We start from the raw sequence: 16,121 nt of genomic DNA, 5'->3' as shown, positions 1-16,121 counted from the left end.
TACGCCGCAGAATTCCACCAGTTTTACTCTGTGTAAACGGAGCCTAATACTATCTTTACAGCAGAAAGACTGCCTAAGTCTAAGGATCATTTATCTTTCTCTGAGCAGCAGCTAAATGGTATATAATTTTTTTTTATAAAGACTATTTGGAAAGCTGTTTCACTTTACATTAAGGAAACAAATTAATAAAAAAAAAAACAAAAAAAACAATGCAAAGGCTTTAAATGTCAGATAGCCATCAGATCACCATTACACGTGCACACACAGTCAAACACGCATATGTTTTAAATAAAAAGAGAAGTGAAAGCTGCCAATATATTCCTTTGGTAACAACTTATCCCCCCTAAGATTAAAACGATCAGGCAGTTAAAACCCAATAAGCTCAGTCCTTCTGTCTCCCAACTACTATTAGAACATTTTTACAATGTTTCTAGATTTTTTTTAAATTCAATTTGTTCATGTATTGCACTACATCTACATCCACTTTTGTTGACATACTAACTTATACACAGTTCCTCCATTTCCATGACCGAGAATATCACGATTTTGGATGTCAAGTTCATTAATCTACAAAGAAAAAAATACAATGAAATAGTTAAAAACGTTATTCCCCAATATCACAGGAATCACTACCAAATAAACTGCAGATTGTCCACTGGTGCCCTTCACTTGTGCTTACAGACCAGGGGATCCCTGTACAGCAGCTGGCAGCTTTAGTAGATTCCAAGCTTAAAGGGGTTATCCAGCACTACAAAAACATGACCACTTTCTTCCAGAGACAGACCCACTCGTCTCCAGTTTGGGTGTAGGGTCTGTAACTCATTTGAAGGATTTGTGTCATTGAAGTAAACAGAGCTTAATCGCAAACCACCCCTGAACTAGAGACAGGAGTGGTGCTGTCTCTGGAAGAAAGTGGCCATGTTTTTGTAGCATTGGATAACCATGGGGTTTGTGTGTGGTATTGCAACTTTAGTGAAATGGAGCTCAGTGGTAATAGCAGACACAACCTAAAGACGGCTGTGGCGTTGGAATAAAAGCAGCAAAGTTTTATTCAAGGGTTGTCCAGTCTTATGGGCACTTTCTTCTTCTAGAAACAGCACCATTCTTGCCCTGAGTTTGGCTGTGGTTTTGCAGCTCAGTTCTACTATGAATGGAGCTTAACTGCAATATCACATTCAACCTGACGACAGGAGTGGCACTGCGTTTGTAAGAAAGTAGCTGTGTTTTTTTTAACCCTGGATAACCCCTTTAAGGCAGCTGTAAAAAGAAGCTCATCTTCTGTTAACATATTCCCGAAGAAAAGAGTGGCAAATAAGAGACAATCCCAACACTAAAATGTGCTATTCAGATAATAATGTAAGTGCTGTACATGTAATAGAGAAGGCAAGGTGGGAAAATCTGACTATAAATAAAAGTACAGTATAGAGTACAGGAGAGAGAAGGATGAAGGAGACTGGAAGTAGGCGCAAGGGAGAAGATACAGAAGGATGTGTGCGTGAGAGACTGCAGTTGGGAGACATTGGTGGTGGAGGGGGGTGAATTAAGAGACAGAAATGAAAACAGAGACAGAGAACATGGAAAATGAGTGACAGAGGAAGAACGTGTCAAGCTTGGGATGTAAAGTGTCAGGCAAAAGCAACTTGGGGCAATAAACAACACAGGGCCCAGGTCATTTCAAGTTCAGCTGCAAGAACAGCAAGATCAATACAACATTTGCCGTCCAATTTATAAAAGGTGATACCAAGGGACAGAGTGATGGAAAGTTTAATGACAATTTGTTTGCCTGGGTCATTTCATTAAAGTTTGATAAAAGGTGTCAGGCCTGGATGATATATCAGAGGTGCGGAGGGTCACACCAAGGGAGGGCTGCGGAGGGGAATCTTCAGCTACCAGGACGGACACTAAGTGAGCAGGTTAGCCTGTTTAACACATTTTCAGACCTGTGAAGGTTAACAGCGTGATATCACAAGAACAAAACCCCACATCCTGACATATCTAAAGTGCTACAGTAATGCCCCAACTCAATGTCACAGATTTGTTAAACTGAAAGGTTCCTGATCTTTAAGCAATTAGTGATATTGGACAATCACTGGCTAAGGTGGGTCACGGCTATGGCCAGTAAATGGCGGAGGTGGGTCACGGCTATGGCCAGTACATGGCTGAGGTGGGTCACGGCTATGGCCAGTAAATGGCTGAGTTGGGTCACGGCTATGGCCAGTACATGGCTGAGTTGGGTCACGGCTATGGCCAGTAAATGGCTGAGGTGGGTCACGGCTATGGCCAGTAAATGGCTGAGGTGGGTCACGGCTATGGCCAGTAAATGGCTGAGGTGGGTCACGGCTATGGCCAGTAAATGGCTGAGGTGGGTCACGGCTATGGCCAGTAAATGGCTGAGGTGGGTCACGGCTATGGCCAGTACATGGCTGAGTTGGGTCACGGCTATGGCCAGTACATGGCTGAGTTGGGTCACGGCTATGGCCAGTACATGGCTGAGGTGGGTCACGGGTATGGCCAGTACATGGCTGAGGTGGGTCACGGCTATGGCCAGTAAATGGCAGAGTGGGCATTTCCTATGCAGGAAGTGCTCATTAGTAAGGACTAGCATCATCATAACAGTACCAATAAGGAAACTGGCAACAGGTAACATTTGTTTAATACCACTCTGAGCTCCTTTATATATAAAATTAACTCCTTTTAAGCTGGCCATACCCATTAGATGTAATTAGGCAGGACCAGCCAACCACCTAATATGTATGGGAGCCTACTGACTTTACCCTAATGACAGATGTTAGCTGAAAAAAACGTATTGGGTATGTTAAATTTTTAATCCGCCTGATCCTCCTACTTTGTCACCACTTTCATGCTTCCAGAACTTCTAGTTATCAGGGTGGTCTCAGTGGCTTCTGTCTTTCACGGTGACCTTGACAGAGATCTCCCCTATACCCAAACAGATAAAGCTCTACCAATCGGGGCTGGTGGGGAGTGGAGAAGTGGGGACTGCTCCGATGACTTTAGGCAACATTAAAGTTACCAAAGTTTTCCCACATTTAAACAGGGCACATCTATGGGCATAAAGTGAGCCATCCTCACCTGTGACTATGTATTAGGCATTAGACTGAGGCTACACATGAAACAGGTGGGCAGCTTAAAAAACGTCTCAAAATTGCTCCCGTCATCCCAGTTGCTAGCGATACTCTGTTTAATATTCACATCATGAGACATTAGAAAGTTGTGGCTTCTTTTTCCCTCTATTATTGGGCCATGTTCACACGTAGTATAACACCAGCCGTTCTGTGACCCGTCCAGTTCACAGAACGACCTGTGTTACTGAAGATCATCCCTGCTGGTACTGCAGTACCGGCCAGATGATCTTATTCTCTGCTGAATTTGGATGCGGGAGCACCTGTGTGCATCTGCATCCAAATTCTTCGCTGCACACAATGGATCGTGCGGTCGGAGCTGCATGCTCCATTGTGTGAACTGACATGTTTTCTGTGGCCACAGAAATCTGCACGAAAAATGTCAGTTTTTTGTGTGGCCGGATGGGTTACCGGCCGGAGTATATACTATGTGTATTTGCTCCGGCTGGGATTCCATTTATTCACAATACAACGTATGTTTTGTGTAAATCACACAGTTGTCGCAAATTGCAACAACGGCCATGATTTATACAAAACATACGTTGTGTGAACAAAGCCTAATGAAGACTACTTGGAAACGTCTCACTCAAAAGGTTTTTGAATACTCCATACAATGTCTCACAACAAAAAGGTCTACGCAAGACTTGTTCTTAGTTATAAAATAGTAGAGTTTCTTTGTTGGTTATATCTGCCTCAGAAGATGTTCTTCCTGGGAAGCTGTATGCATATAGACTGGAATCAATATGACTGCAGGTACTGAAAACTCTGGGTTAAGAAAATAGAGCAAAGATGTGGACAGAGCTCTGTGCCACAGTTATACCCTAACAGACCCTCCCATGACACCCATAGAGAAATGTATGCCTGATGCTAAGCTCTCAATAGCATTACCAGGCCAATAAGTAGGAGCCAGAGTGGTTTTCTGTATTGTCACCTTATCCCATCCTCACTCAGCTTCTTCAAGATCTGTATAGATTACTATATATATATATATATATATATATATATATATATATATATATATATTCAGAAATCAATATATTTTACTTGTGAGATACAGACTATAACAAAACTGACAAAAAAATCCAGATTTTATATTTCCCCAACCAAACAAAATTCATTTGTACAATGCGAGCACCAACAGCGCTTTTCATTTACCCCATGATACCTTTGTAGAGTGTTATGACTAGAGTACATGAAGAGAATTTACTGCACCGCCGTTCGTGTTGAATATTTTATCACTGGAATTAATAGACCATGAAACCTAAAATTGGACTTGAAGTAGATAAAAGAGTTGCTGATGGGGATTTCACTAGGGCTGTTAGGGGTGATAGTGTTTTTGCTTCTGTACGTATGAGCTTCCCGTCTGTGGGTCTAGACCAACACCCAGGACAGATTGTGGCTTCTGAAGCAGACCTGCAGTCATCATGGATCTTCTTCCACTTAGGGCACAGGCGTCAAACCTTCAGTCCTCAAGCAGTTGCACAACTGCATTTTGGTTGCTGCGTTCATGCAAATTAAAGGGGTACTCTAGCGTGGGGGCACTTTGCCCTGGGACCGGGGACGAGGTGGCTGAGGGAAAAGACGTCCACTTACCTCCCCGGTTCCAGCGGCGGGTCCCACATCGCGGCGCTCCGGTGCCTGGTTCCCGGCCGCTTCCGGGCACCAGAGCGCCACGATGCAGGACCCGCCGCTAGAACCGGGTAGGTGAGTGGACGTCTTTTCCCTCTGCCACCTCGTCCCCGGTCCCAGGGCAAAAGTGCCCCCATGCTGGAGTACCCCTTTAATATATAGGGAAAGCAAATATGGAGTGTGCTAAGGACCTAAGCTTTCTCTACACAAAGCAGATGTACTACAGCTCAAACCCACCAGTGCTGTTTGGATTTGAGAGGACTTAGATTTTGCCCATTCATCCACCTAGATAAGGGCCGCACCATCTAGTTGGCTACATACCCAAAGTGACCCTACCGCAGAATGTATTGCAGGGGGCTGAGTTAATAGTAACAGTTATGGGCCCCAAGGTGAAGGCCCCAAGGTCTGTAATCTTAGTGTTGCATAAATGATCAAGGAAAGACAGACATAAAAATCAGATAAAGTTTTAAAAACGTAAAAAAAACACAAATATTAAAAATTTGAAAAGAAAAACCCTTTCCCATATTAAAAGGACAGTTCAGCAAAAAAAAAAAAAAAAAAAAAAAAACTCTTTCAAATCAACTGGTGCCAGAAAGTGCTAAAGATTTGTCATTTACTTCTATTAAAAAAATCTTGAGTCTTCCAGTACTTATCTATGATGTAGGAGCAGGACACCACTCTGTAAGGTGATGGTGCTCATGGTGGGATGAAATCCAAATAAATAATGAAGTATCCCGTCACTCACCTAAATTCATTTATGCCTGTTTATTTAGTGTAGCTCCAAAGCAAAAGCAAGAGGACACAGAACTGACTTCACAAATAGTTGTTTTTATCTTCTTGAATCCATAAGTTTTACAATGATTAATCCACAGGTACATAGACAGGATGTGTTTCGGCTCAAAGACTTTATCCGCTCAGCTGCTGTATGTCCTGCAGGAAGTGGTGTATTCTTTCCAGTCTGGAGAGCAGGAGAGATTTTCTATGGGGATTTGCTGCTGCTCTGGACAGTTTCTGTCACAGACAGAGGGTGCAGCAGAGAGCACTGTATTCCACTGGAAAAAAATCACCACTTCCTGCAGGACATACAGCAGCTGAGTAATGGAAGACTGGAGACTTTTTAAATCAATTGGCACCAGTTGATTTAAAAGTACATTTTTTGAAGAAAAATATACAGCAGATCAGAATTGCTATTTAATGGCACTTTGCTCCCGCCCCCCCCCTCCCCCCAAAAAATAAATAAATAAATAAATGAATGAATGAATGAATGAATGGTGACTAAAAAGCTGTTTACCCCAAACCGTACCAATAAAAACTGCAGAAAATAAGTCCTCAATCAGGTCAGTTGTCAAAAATGAGTGTTTCACTAAATTATATAGTACGGAACATAAAAAATCCCTTTTATTGCTATGTTGATAGATATATAAAGTTATGATCATTGGAGGTCAAAGAAAGGATTTTTTTTTAAATAGCTGTAGCCAAAAAAAATCTGTATCAGCATGGGGTTAACTACAGTAGTATATTACAGGCACTGCCCAAGTAGATATTTTAATACATTATATAAGTTTTTCCCTGTACACTGACTGAACCAATAATACTGAATGGGGTTTAGGTTTTATCTTACAATACTAGGTAAAGGCAGGGGGGTAACCAGCGGCATATTGGAGTCGCTGTCACACCCAGGCCTGAGAGGACCTAATGGCTCCTCTGGCACAGTATACAAAATGGCACATAAGAGGTGATAGAACAAACGTTGTATTGAGGTCAGGAGCTACAAGTTTTACCTCTGGGTAGGGGGCTGCCTTACTTTAGCTTTGCTAGAAACAGGACACCATCTTTGCAAGCAAATTCCCACATAACCTCAAGAATTCTAAAATACCAAGGGACCAGTATATTTAGGGCGAACAAGGAAAACCGCCCTCCCAGCCGATGCGACAATGCTTCCTATCATGTGCTGACATTATCAATAAGAGATCAATACCAGTATTCACCCAGAGTGACAGGAAAGAAATAAATATTTATACCATATAACCTGTATCAATGCGCCACTATTCCTGGCCTGTCAATATCTGATTAACTTGAGGAATGGCTTCTCGTTTTCTATTAATGATTAATAAAGAGTCATAGTAACCCCATAAGTGCTGGAAGCGTAGGCATCGCATCGTTGGGCACAAATCCAGGTCAGACGAGGCTTCTTCTGACCACACTTTGAGGTTTAGCGCTCCCAGGGTGCTTTGTTTTATTAGTAGTAAGATAAGCAAGAGCCGCCTGGTTCTACGCAATGAACTTAACTGGTTTCTGCATGGTGGAGTTAGTGTCCAGTGTGAGTAAATGAAGAGCGTGTGATAGATGTGTGTGTGTTTACTAGGTGGGGGTGAATGGAGGGCGCCGGGAGAGGAGGGGCCGCTTAATTGTCTTCTTGACATGTTCAACTATGACGACTTGATTCATGAAATGCCGATGAGTCTTGGAGAGGGTCACGCAGGGAAGACGCTGAGATAATTAAGATTTCAAGCGTCTGAACAAGGAAGGAAAGTGAGCAGCAGTTAGGAAATCAATAAGACCCTTTTATTTGCTGTGACACAGATGTCTTGGCCAATTGATCCTAATAGGTAGGCTTGATAGCATCGGGCAGCTGCCTCCCCAGAGCAGCAAGGGGGAGCCGGCTGCTTATCAAATGCACAAATCCCACGCGCCTACTATGCAGACGGCAGACTCGGACCAGTCCTTGCTACACAACACCTAAAAGGTGCCAAGTCTCGACTTCAGCACGTGAGTAAAGTAGTGGCTAGCATGACACCATAAAATTATTCAGATAAATGAGGCGTCATCATGGCAGATTATTCCTGTATGACTAAACCTTCCTTCCTTATCAGGAATAAACTCCAAGCAATATTATCGGCTAATAGAAGTTAATTGAGGTTATTTGCCCCAGTCACATTTAGATGAAATACAGCCGTTATGAAGCTATGCTAATAGGTTTTATGTAGGTTTTGATGTAAAATTTTTAAGCAATCCATTATTTGCATTGCGCAAAAAAAATTGCAGTATAGCACAAAAAATTGTGACTTTTTTTTTTTTACTCTAGTTCTCTAAATTGCCTCTAAAAGGCCTGATATCGATAGGACACATTTAAAATGTGCAGAAAAATCAACAGATAAATTAATAAAAGTGAATACGAGCCATTCAAAGAAAAAAAAAAAAGAATGCCGGAAAATCCAGGGGCTCATTTTGCTTGTCAAAAGGGAAAATGGGAGACATAAAGGAAACCATTATATATGGGGATAAATAAGGTACAGGAGGTAAGTGTGTTTAAGGGGATATCCAGAGAGCAGAAAAGGCTCAATAACCAGAATAAGAAGAATGTCAGAACATTTTATTACATTCTAAACAACCCCTTAATACTTTTTTCTTATACAATTTCTTTCAGTCTTAGAAAATTCTATAACTGCAGTGAGAATAGTTTGTGAGGTGGCCGCTCACCTGTCCATTGGCCAAAATCTTCTTAAGCTCTGCAGAAGACGTCTTAAGGCTAAGGCAGAAGACATTACATCCAGTTAACAACAGGTGAAATACTTCATTCACTTTTAAGAATATACTATAAGAATGCTTGAAAGAATATCAGAAGGATTAAAAAATCTATTAAAGTTTTACTGAAAAGACCAAAGGTAATTTTACGGTACTGAAATTTACATGTAGATCAAACATACCTGGACATATGTAACATGTGGAAATGCAAACTACTGTTGTGTCAAACAGCTTCTTTTCCTGTGATAACCTATGTGATTCCTAAGATATTTCTAAATAATCTGATCTACAGAAAATTACTCCTTACCCTGAAGGAAATGCTCAGAAATTTTGGCTAATAGGCATCTTTCTTACCTGCAATCTGTTGTCCTGTTGTTAGGCTCAGTCCATCTCTAGTAACTAACAGACTAAGACAAAACACAGCAAGTGGGGGCAGGGCTTAGCTTATGTACAGGAGAGTGGGAAAGAAAGCCTGCGCTATGTACCTGCTTTATGTGAGCCTGTCTGCCTCCTCCAGAGGATCCAAACTTTCCCTGAAAAGTAAATCAGGCATTTCTTCTGGTCTCTGACGTCCCATACATTTCCTGTGTAAATATTTGTGCCTACTACTGTATGTACACAGTGCTGCTTCCTAAATGTAAACCTCTCTCTTTCCTGCATTTAGTTGGTCATCATCATCACCATCAGTTCAGTGCCAAATAATATCCAATTTGAAATGATGGATGTTATTTACCCGCAAAATGACAGTTGTCATTGCCCTGATCTGCCATTTTATTCTGGTACTTTTTTTTAAAATGGATTATTTGGATCAACAATCCCACAGAAGACTGACTAGCCACATTGTGTACAACTAGTCTTGAGTGAATGGCCAGCGTAAAGAGGACCTGTCAGCCGGGATGCCGTGGCCGAGCCTGCCTGCCCCCTGGTGGAGCCCGGCATACTTAACCCTCCCTGGAAGTCCCGCTCCTAGACTCTGTCCCTGGGCGAAGAAATCATGCCCCGAAGCTGAGCGTGCACGTTATGCAAAGCAGTAGAGATGAGTCCGACGTCCATGGAAAATGACTTGAGTCCTAAACATTGTTGTAATAATGCATTGCACTCTTAGAGGTTCAAAAGGTGTTTCAAAGCTCTAAATTTGGTTTCCACAAGCAACCAAACAGTTCTAATGCATACTTCTACATACGCAATATAAAACTCTTGACATGTTGTCATGGGGCATACTATACCTCCAATGCATCCGTGTTAAAAGAGGTCATGTGTCATAAGGGCAGTGCCCATCGACTTTGATTGGGTATATGGAGATATCTATTAATCAAGGTTTGCAGGGTGGGGAGAACCCGGCAAGGGACAACAAAGATGACTGGTGGTTAGGCAGCATGAAAATGATGACAGGTTCCCTTTAAACTGAACAATATGAACAGATCCATGTTGTACAGATCAGTCATGCACCTGTAAACTGCTATGGGTTTATAGTAAATCTCTGTGTGCCAATGTCCTTTATATGATGGCATACAGTTTTTTCCCATCATATTCACTGAGAATCTGGAAGAAATTATGACATGCAGATTCACATGCTGCAATACATAGAGGCTTTCGCCCTATGGATTCAAAGGGGTACATACAGCTGCTGTCATATAGCAGCCATGCATGTGCATGTGTAGTTGTGCATATAAAAGGCCACACATTGGCTTTGTACATGGGTTTGTGTATTGGACAAATCACCAAGATACTAAAAGACATACATACATTTAGGCACTACACGTAATAGCCCTTACCTATAGGACTGGGGTAGAAAACCTTGGCTCCCCAGCTGTTGCAAAACTACAGCCATGGCCAAAAGATTTGAGAATGACACAAATATTTTATTTTCACATGATCTGCTGCCCTCTAGTTTTTATGTGTGTTTGTCAGATGTTTTTATCACATACAGAAATATAATTGCAATCATATTATGAGTAACAAAAGCTTATATTGACATTTAGAATGATTTAATGCAGCAAATCAATATTTACAGTGTTGACCCTTCTTCTTCAGGACCTCTGCAATTCTCCCTGGCATGCTCTCAATCAACTTCTGGACCAAATCCTGTCTGATAGCAGTCCATTTTTGCACAATCAATGCTTGCATTTTGTCAGAATGTGTTGGTTTTTGTTTGTCCACCTGTCTCTTGATGATTGACCACAAGTTCTCAATGGGATTAAGATCTGGGGAGTTTCCAGGCCATGGACCCAAAATCTCTATGTTTTGTTCCCTGAGCCATTTAGCTATCACCTTTGCTTTATGGCAAGGTGCTCCATCATGCTGGAAAAGGCATTGTTGACTGCCAAACTGCTCTTGGAGGACATTCTGGTGCCATTCTTTATTCATGGCTGTGTTTTTAGGCAAGACTGTAAGAGAGCCAATTCCCTTGGCTGAGAAGCAACCCCACACATGAATGGTTTCAGGATGCTTTACAGTTGGCATGAGACAAGACTGGTGGTAGTGCTCACCTCGTCTTCTCCGAATAAGCTGTGTTCCAGATGTCCCAAACAATCGGAAAGGGGATTCATCAGATAAAATGACTTTACTCCAGATCTCAGCAGTCCACTCCCTGTACCTTTTGCAGAATATCAGTCTGTCCCTGATGTTTTTTTCTGGAGAGAAGTGGCTTCTTTGCTGCCCTCCTTGAGACCAGGTCTTGCTCCAACAGTCTCCGCCTCACAGTGCGTGCAGATGCACTCACACCTGCCTGCTACCATTCCTGAGCAAGTTCTGCACTGCTGGTAGCTCTATCCCACAGCTGAAACACTTTTAAGAGACAATCCTGGTGCTTGCTGGTCTTTCTTGGGCGCCCTGGAGCCTTTTTGGCAACAATGGAACCTCTCTCCTTGAAGTTCTTGATGATGCGATAGATTGTTGACTGAGGTGCAATCTTTCTAGCTGCGATACTCTTCCCTGTTAGGCCATTTTTGTGCAGTGCAATGATGACTGCACGTGTTTCTTTAGAGATAAACATGGTTAACAAATGGAAACAATGATGCCAAGCACCAGCCTCCTTTTAACCCCTTCAGGACCAGGCTAATTTTCGTTTTTGCATTTTCGTTTTTTCCTCCTTGTGCTTAAAAGGCCATAGCAGTTGCATTTTTACACCTACAGACCCAAATGAGCCTTTATTTTTTGCCTCACTAATTGTACTTTGCAATGACAGGCAAAATCAGAAAAAAATCATATGCACGGTGAAATTGAGGGGGCTTCGTTTTTACGCCGTGTGTCCTGTGGAAAAACTGACATGTTATGTATGTTCCTTAAGTTGTTACAATTACAACGATATGTAACATGTATAACTTTTATTGTATCTGATGGCCTGGGGGACTTCTAGTATAAGTGCACTGATCCCTCATTCAGATCTATGCTGCATAGATCGATAAGATTGGCACTCGTTTGCTTCCAGCTGCTGCAGCTGGAAGCAACTGAGTGCCGAGCCGGGATCAGCGCCATTATGGCGCAGACCCCGGCCGGCACCAGTCACGGAGATCGCTCCTCGGTGACAACGTCACGGGGGAGCGATCTCCCCACTAGACACCAGGGAAGAGCTTTTCTGAAGTCTTCAGATGCAGCTGTCAACTTTGACAGCTGCATCTTAAGATTTAATTAGCGGGCATGGCGATCGGACCGTGCCTGCTAATATCCGCGGCCCCGCTCCAAATGCCCCCATCCGCGCGAGGACGTACAGTTACGCCTTCGTGCGGGAAAGGGTTAAAGTTTCCAGTGGTGTCATTCCTACTTAATCATGACAGATTGATCTCCAGCCCTGTCCTCATCAACACCCACACCTGTGTTAATGGAGCAATCACTGAAACGATGTTAGCTGGTCCTTTTAAGGCAGGGCTGCAATGCTGTTGAAATGTTTTGGGGGATAAAGTTTATTTTCTAGGCAAATATTGACTTTGCAAGTAATTGCTGTTAAACTGATCACTCTTTATAACATTCTGGAGTATATGCAAATTGCCATTTTAAAAACTGAAGCAGTAGACTTTGTAAAAATTAATATTTGTATCACTCTCAAAACTTTTGGCCACGACTGTACAACTCCCATTGTGCAAAGCTTTAGCTTTGGCTGTCCATGCACGATGGGAGTTGTAGTTTTGCAACAGCTGGAGAGCCAAGGTTCCCTACCCCTGCTATAGGAGGAAATAAGAAAATAGGATATAATGCTATAGGATATAATAGGGAGAATGGAAAACATACAGCTTCAACATCTATCTTGCCCTTGAAATAATGAATAATTGCACTCTGGCTACCTACATGACAAGCTTTTTCCTAGGTCTAGGGCACAGACAATATGGACATCCCCTTTAAATGTTTTTAGTCCTTTGACATAATAGTTGTATGACAAATCTCCAGAGCCCTGAGCAGTGAGTAATATAGGGTTAGGACCCTGATGAATGTACACATGTAATAGGTCGTGCTTCAGTCCCCTTATTAGCCATCCGTGGATTACTTCCATTATTTTCCATTCACTGCCTCTGCTGTTAAGTTGCTGGTAGACAGTTTAGAGAAGCACAAGCGCACACACAGTGCTTACTGCATTTTCCTCAACACAGCCCTGGGGTAATGCTTTTATAGGTGGGCCTGACTGACACCGAAACGCTTTGTGCTGGCTTTCATTTGCAAGAAGGCACTCACCTATTGCTGGGTAAGCTGTCCGACACAGAGGAGCTGCAGTTACTAGAGGATCCCGCTCGGGTGTTTACCTGGATTTAGGGAGAATAGAAGACGTCAAGATGTCTATGCATCATATTAAGGTTCATAAAACCACACTTATTGTCCTAAGAAAGCTGGTACATCTGAGCTAAAGACATCAGGGAAACCATTAATACATCCCACCATATTGCTGTATAATCAATGGCTGCTATGGAAAGCCTTCCCATTTACAGAAGGAAAAAAAAAACATTTTTCGTAAATGAATATTACTGATGATAAAACAGCGTACATAAAGTACTGTTCTCCCCGTAACGCATCAAACGTTTTAAAATGTGATTAAAAATATTTGATGCTTGCCGGGCTCTGCTGGATACCTGAAAATGTTGGCGACAAAGGAGTGCGGGACGTCATATGGATAGAATTTCAACACACTTTATAGGGATTGTCTTTACTCTTCTGCCACTGGGAGTGGTTAAAATAATGGGCTATTTACCCTCAGTTTTAAAATGTCAAAAAATAAAATCTGCTGCTGGACATTTCCTTATTTAATAGGAGATGTACAGCCAACAGCTGATTAGGGTTGTACAACCAATATGGCCCTGGACGATGCACGGTGCACTAGACTCTGCAAATTGCGTTGTATCTAGCGGGTCCTCATATATAGCCATTAGGGTTACATGCAGATTTACTGCATATCTGCTGCGGACAAAGTGCAGTCATTCTGCACCAAAACCAATCAGTGTATATAAAATCTGCTGCAGATATGCTGCAGAAAACCTGTATGTGTGAACATACCCATAGGGGCCTTTTACATGAAGGGATTATCAACTAAATCAGGAAGATATCTCCCTGTGTAATAAAGCCAGTGATCAGCAGACTTATCACTAACATGTTACAAAATAATCCTCCGTTGGCCACACAGCTTATCTAGCTCTGTAAAGGCCTTTTTTCACGGGCTGATTATCGGTAATTGGCCAGTCTAAAAGTGCCGATCTAAAAGATCAGCCGATGTGCGTCTGTTGATTTGATCTTTTGTGCAGCTGTAAAAATCATTATTATTGGCCGCACATCTCTCTCTCTCTGTCTAAACATTGTTATTGGCCACACAAATAATACAGTGGCCGACGGCTCGATATACAATGTCTTGTAAAGGCACTGCAAATGAGTGCCCATCTTGCTGATTGTTGCAGCTGTACATTGCCCAATACTAGGTTGTATAAAAGGACCCTTTAAGAGGGCCTTAGTGAGCCTTGGCTAGCAGATCAGCGCTTGCTTACTCCATGGATCGGGACACCTAAAGTATTTTTACCTCAAAATCCATAGACATTACCATTTATTTTACGGTGTGAACATAGCCTTACAGTGTTAGAAAAATATATTACCAATAATCACATATTGCATTTACATTTCTATATTACATAGACACCACTTACTTATTTTTCTAACCTCACATTTTTATAAAACAGCGCCACCGCCAACAGAGTCCAATTTATCATGAAAAGCTGCTGCATATTTGAACTTGAATTTCTATCCCTTTCCAATCATGTCTTTTTTTACGTATTCAGAAATGAACAAATGTAATTAAGGCATATACAGTAAATAATGATGTGAAAACTGAAGATACGTGATATAATAGCACTTCTATGTGTAAGTGTGCGGAGAGTCAGGGGGTTAACACTAAGCGAGGCGGCACAGTGCGAGGTTCCGATCCGTCCTATACTCCCAGTCACAGTTCCTGCTAGTAAATGTAAGTCCTGCTTGTCAGCAATGTTGAAAGTACAGATTTTTTTTTTTTGACGTTTCAATAAGTGGAACACAGCATTTCAAATCCATCCAACTTTACTGAAACAATTATTGAAATTCCTACCTTGAGGCCATGTATGTTCCGCTTCCCGGGAGGCTTGCAGGCTGCAACAGTAATAGACTAAATTGTAGATCACATCGGGGCCATTTACAATCCCCCCCCCTTCTTCCTTTGAAATGAATCGTTTAAAAAGAAATGAGAGTGACACCAAAATTAGCAGCGAGGAATGATTGAAGAGAGGCTCTCCGAGCAGAGAGAGAAGTCCCAGAAGACTGGATCCTTTCTGTGAAATCACACACCCTCCTGACACTGGCTCATCTAAATTCTAATTTCTGCTTAAAACACATAATAAAAAAAACACACACACACACACACACACACAGAGTAAGCTAAAACTGATTGTATGCTGCCCTTAATTCCACATTCTGGAGCAGGTGCTGTGATACTGGGAATTCCATGCAATAGGAAGAACTGACTATTCATATTAATATCCAGGATGCTCTCCACGTGCTGCCTGTCAGCTGAGGGCTTCTTATTAAATGCTCCTAATATCTATCTCGGAAAGGGGCAGCCTGGGCTCATTTCAGGCCCCAGACGGGAGAGCCTTGCATATTGCACTCATATTGGAATTGTGACATGCAAAGCAGCATGCAGATATAAATAATAGTGACCCCGAGACGGAAACTGTTCAGTGAATACCTCAACCTCAATACCACATCTTAGATTAATCTAAAGAAGTCAGCTTATGCCAAAAAATAAATTTTTTTTAATAAAAAATACTATTAAAAAAAACACCAGTAAATATAAGCTGTTTGGCTCTATCTGGAAAAGCTATTTACCACTAAACAAGTACATGGCTACCAATTCCAATACCATGGAATAGAGAGATGTAAGTGTGGACAAACTGTGGTACTGGTTTTACTGGGCCTACTGCAGGGGATTATATAAGCAACTCCCTGGTTTTCATCCTTAAAGGGCATATGCGTTAGGGCAAAAAAACAAGTGAATTTTGAAGCAAAACTACACCAATGTCTGGGTCTAATAACACATAGGGGGAGATTTATCAAACATGGTGTATAGTGAAACTGGTTCAGTTGCCCCTAGAAACCAATCAGATCCCACCTCTCATTCCTCACAGACTCTTTGGAAAATAAAAGGTGGAATCTGATTGGTTGGCGGGGGGAATCGAGCCAGTTTCGCTTGACGGCATGGTTGATAAATCTCCTACATTGTTTCACCTAAAGGAAAAAAAAAACCCAGATATATGAGAGCCGTTCATTAAAAAAAGTGACACCGCATTTTTTGACAAGGTATCGCTCTAAAGCTTCAAATGAAATCAA

At 42.0% G+C, this 16,121-nt stretch overlaps 1 protein-coding gene across 1 annotated transcript in view; it reads right to left on the bottom strand.

Moving 5' to 3' along the window:
* Positions 1–16,121, bottom strand: part of MAP2K5 (mitogen-activated protein kinase kinase 5) — a 105,596-nt gene that overhangs the window by 67,697 nt on the left and 21,778 nt on the right. Inside the window, exons 5-8 of the mRNA XM_069975226.1 lie at positions 14,845–14,885; positions 12,960–13,027; positions 8,250–8,298; positions 503–567 (exon numbers count right to left, since the gene is read on the bottom strand). Coding sequence (XP_069831327.1) covers positions 503–567; positions 8,250–8,298; positions 12,960–13,027; positions 14,845–14,885 — 223 coding nt within the window. The remainder of the gene's footprint in view (positions 1–502; positions 568–8,249; positions 8,299–12,959; positions 13,028–14,844; positions 14,886–16,121) is intronic.

Source organism: Dendropsophus ebraccatus, chromosome 1, assembly GCF_027789765.1.
Source record: "Dendropsophus ebraccatus isolate aDenEbr1 chromosome 1, aDenEbr1.pat, whole genome shotgun sequence".
NCBI classification, from domain to species: Eukaryota; Metazoa; Chordata; class Amphibia; order Anura; family Hylidae; genus Dendropsophus; species Dendropsophus ebraccatus.
The sequence above is the reverse complement of the archived record's forward strand: the minus strand, read 5'-3'. Positions and strand labels throughout refer to the sequence as shown.